Below are 2915 nucleotides of genomic sequence, written 5' to 3'. Positions count from 1 at the left end.
TAAAACCTGCTGCTCAGACTGTCTGTTCTGAAGCAAGCTATGGCTGCCTCCTCCAGGAAAAAGCAGGCTTGCTAGATAGCATGAAGCAAATACAGCTTAGAAGGGGCAATTTCCCCTGAAGAAAGGAGACATCATTCTTGTTTTTGTAAGGATGGGGTTTAACCCTTTCTAGGAAGTATTAAGCTTGTCTGGGAAGAGGTATTTAACTCTCAGCAGTGTCACTGCCCTGGCAGTACTGCCATGAAAACTAAAAAAAAAAAAAAACCCAAACACCTGGCTCTTTAAAAAGTGCTTTCGGCATCAGTTCTGTTGGCTTGAAGGTTTCACAGCACTAACATGACAAAACTTAAAGTAACAAGCAGGGCGCTCTTGATTACACTTACAATGTACACTTGTGATAGTTCAACGTACATGATGTCGCCTTCCCAGGAAGCAGGCCCCACCTTCCCTCTGGCAAGCCCTGCTTCATCCCACCCCCACCGTTTTGAGGGTGTTTAAGGAAATATGCATGGAAATTCCTATGCATATGGTAGACAGTAACTTCAAGAGAACCGTAAGGACTTCACACCACCCATGAAAGTTACAATTCACAAGCACTTTAATTTTCCAAAGCGTCGCCGCTTTACCTCTCGAGGGAATAATCACGTGTCCCTGAGGACACCTTACAGTTCAAGCAGTTGGTTATCCAGCGAACCTGTCCCTTCACATCAGCTTTACACACCTGCTGTGCAGGCCCGGGTCTGGCTCAACAGCTTGGAGAGGGGAGTTCAGAGAGATCGGGAGCGGAGAAGGGAGATGGATACAAGCCGTCAAGAAGGGCCTCCTGTGGAATTACTCATCTCTAGAGATGAAAGTGTGAGCCAGAGTGCTGAGCCCTCACAGTCAGCCATCACTTTTGTGTGACGGTCCCTCACAGAGAGGCATCACTTCCATGGGGTCAGGAGATATAAAACAGGCTGTTACAGATCTGCCCTACCAGGCAAACCCTTGGTTAAGAGTGTGGGGGTGAGACAAGACAGCCATTTGTCATGCCATCTTCAAAAGAACTTGCTGAGAAGCAACTGAAGAGTTCCTCAGCCCCTGAATGGGTGTTTGTTAAAACACCCCATCCCTTGACTCCTGTGCGTGGAGAGAGGCAGGGGCTGGGCACACATGTTTGCCTTCCTGGCAAGGTATTAATCTTCTCCTGCTCCCTCTCTCCTTCCTCGCTACCAACACAGCTACTGGGAGGCATGGGAAGGGGGATGACGGTGCAAGCCGGGATATGTTAGCCAAGTAGGGACGTGGTGGCTGAGGCACGACATGGTGACCTTCTGTCCCCGGGGTTGTCAGGAGGTGGGTGCAGGAGGGGTGGGGGGGCTGCACTGGGGGCTGGCCCGCCTTGTGTATAGAGGCAGGCACCAGGGTGAGGAAAGTGCAGGGGGGGGACACAGCCCCCCTCCACATCCTCCTTCCTCTGAGCAGGAAAGGGAGCGTGGGTGAGAGGGCGTGCAGGGGCCGCCACCTTATCCCCATGCCGGATTCTCAGTCCCGACAGAAGACATACTCGGTGTAGCTGGTCCAGATCTTGTCATCGGCAGGACCACCCTGCTCGGGGGCGAAGGCGCAGGTGCCAGTGGAGGAGCAGGCGGCCATGCGGAAGCCTGCCTCGGAGAGCCGGTCAAAGGCTTGCTCGAGGAAGTTGAACTTGAGGTAGTAGCGGGCAGTGTAGCGCTCGGGGGGGCGGTCGGGGTCACGGCTCTCGTTCAGCGTCTCCCCGAAGACCTCCTTGGCCAACGCCGTCTTTCCGCAGACGGTGATGCGTGCCACCCGCCGGAACTTGGCGTCAGCCTGCGCCTCCCGCCCGATGGTGTAGGAGCCCCGGTAGCCGATGGTGATGTAGCCCGAGCGCCGCCCGCCCGCCCCGTCCAGCGACTGCGAGGGAGTGAGCAGCGGCCCGCCCGAGGGGCTGCGGCTGGCGGTGGGCGACGGGGCGGACGCCGAGGCACCGCCGCCGCCTCCTCCTTCCAGCGGCTCGGCCTCCAGGTAGCCGAGGAGCTGCGGCGGCGGCTCTTCAGCGCAGAGGGAGCCGTCGCGGTGCAGGGCGGCGGGGCGGGCGGCGACGGCGGCGGCCCGGGCTTGCGCCAGGCGGCGAGCCAGGTCGGGCAGCTGGAAGTACTCGGCCTCCCGCTGGAGGCGGCTGCGCTCGGGGAAGTGCTCGGGCAGCACCAGCTGCAGGTCCCGCAGGTAGTCCAGGATGTAGCGGAAGAGGAAGCCGTCGCGATCAAGGAAGAAGCGGCCCTTGCTGTCCCGGGGCAGCTCGCTGGGCTGCTGCTGCGAGAACATGCGCCAGAGCAGCGAGTCGCGCACCGAGACTACGGTGCAGCGCCGCGTCACGTACACTTGCCCGCCCACGTTCAGCTCCACGATCTCCGGGAAGGACGACCAGCCGCCCGCCGCCGCCGCCGCCCCGCTCCCCGCCGCCCCGCTCCCTGCCGCCGGCGAGACGCCGCCGCCGTTTGGCAGCCCGCGGGCGCTGTCCGCTAGGGCCATACCGGAGGGACCCCGCCGCCGGCGGACAGCCGCCGCCCTTCCTCCTCCTCCTCCTCTTCCTCCGGCCGCCCGGGGTCCGGCGGGGCCGCCGCCGCCCGCGGAGGAGCGCGCAGCACTCCGCGGCTGCCCGCCGGTGCCCCCCGCCCCGTCTGTGCCCGGAGCCGCGCGGGCGCTGCCGCTCCGCTCCGCGCTGCCCGCTGCCGCTCCGCTGCCAGCCAGGCGCCTCCGTCGGGCTGCGAGCGGAGAGCCCCGGCGGCGGCGGCGGGGCCGTGTTTATGTAGCGCGGCCGCACCTCGCGGGAGGCGTGGGAGGCTGGCGGGAGGCAGAACCGAGCGCACGGGGAGGGGAAGGGGACGGCCCTGCACTGACGCAGGGTCCCCCCT

At 62.5% G+C, this 2915-nt stretch overlaps 1 protein-coding gene across 1 annotated transcript; it reads right to left on the bottom strand.

Moving 5' to 3' along the window:
* Positions 1-580: 580 nt before the first annotated feature.
* KCTD12 (potassium channel tetramerization domain containing 12) lies at positions 581-2532 on the bottom strand (the record flags this gene model as incomplete). The annotated part of the gene is made up of 1 exon (XM_084263555.1): positions 581-2532. One exon carries the CDS (start codon positions 2530-2532, stop codon positions 1525-1527), a length of 1008 nt encoding a protein of 335 aa, XP_084119681.1. The 3' UTR covers positions 581-1524.
* Positions 2533-2915: the final 383 nt, after the last annotated feature.

Source organism: Gallinula chloropus (assembly GCF_964237585.1).
Source record: "Gallinula chloropus genome assembly, chromosome: 1".
In the NCBI taxonomy this organism is placed as follows: domain Eukaryota; kingdom Metazoa; phylum Chordata; class Aves; order Gruiformes; family Rallidae; genus Gallinula; species Gallinula chloropus.
The sequence above is the reverse complement of the archived record's forward strand: the minus strand, read 5'-3'. Positions and strand labels throughout refer to the sequence as shown.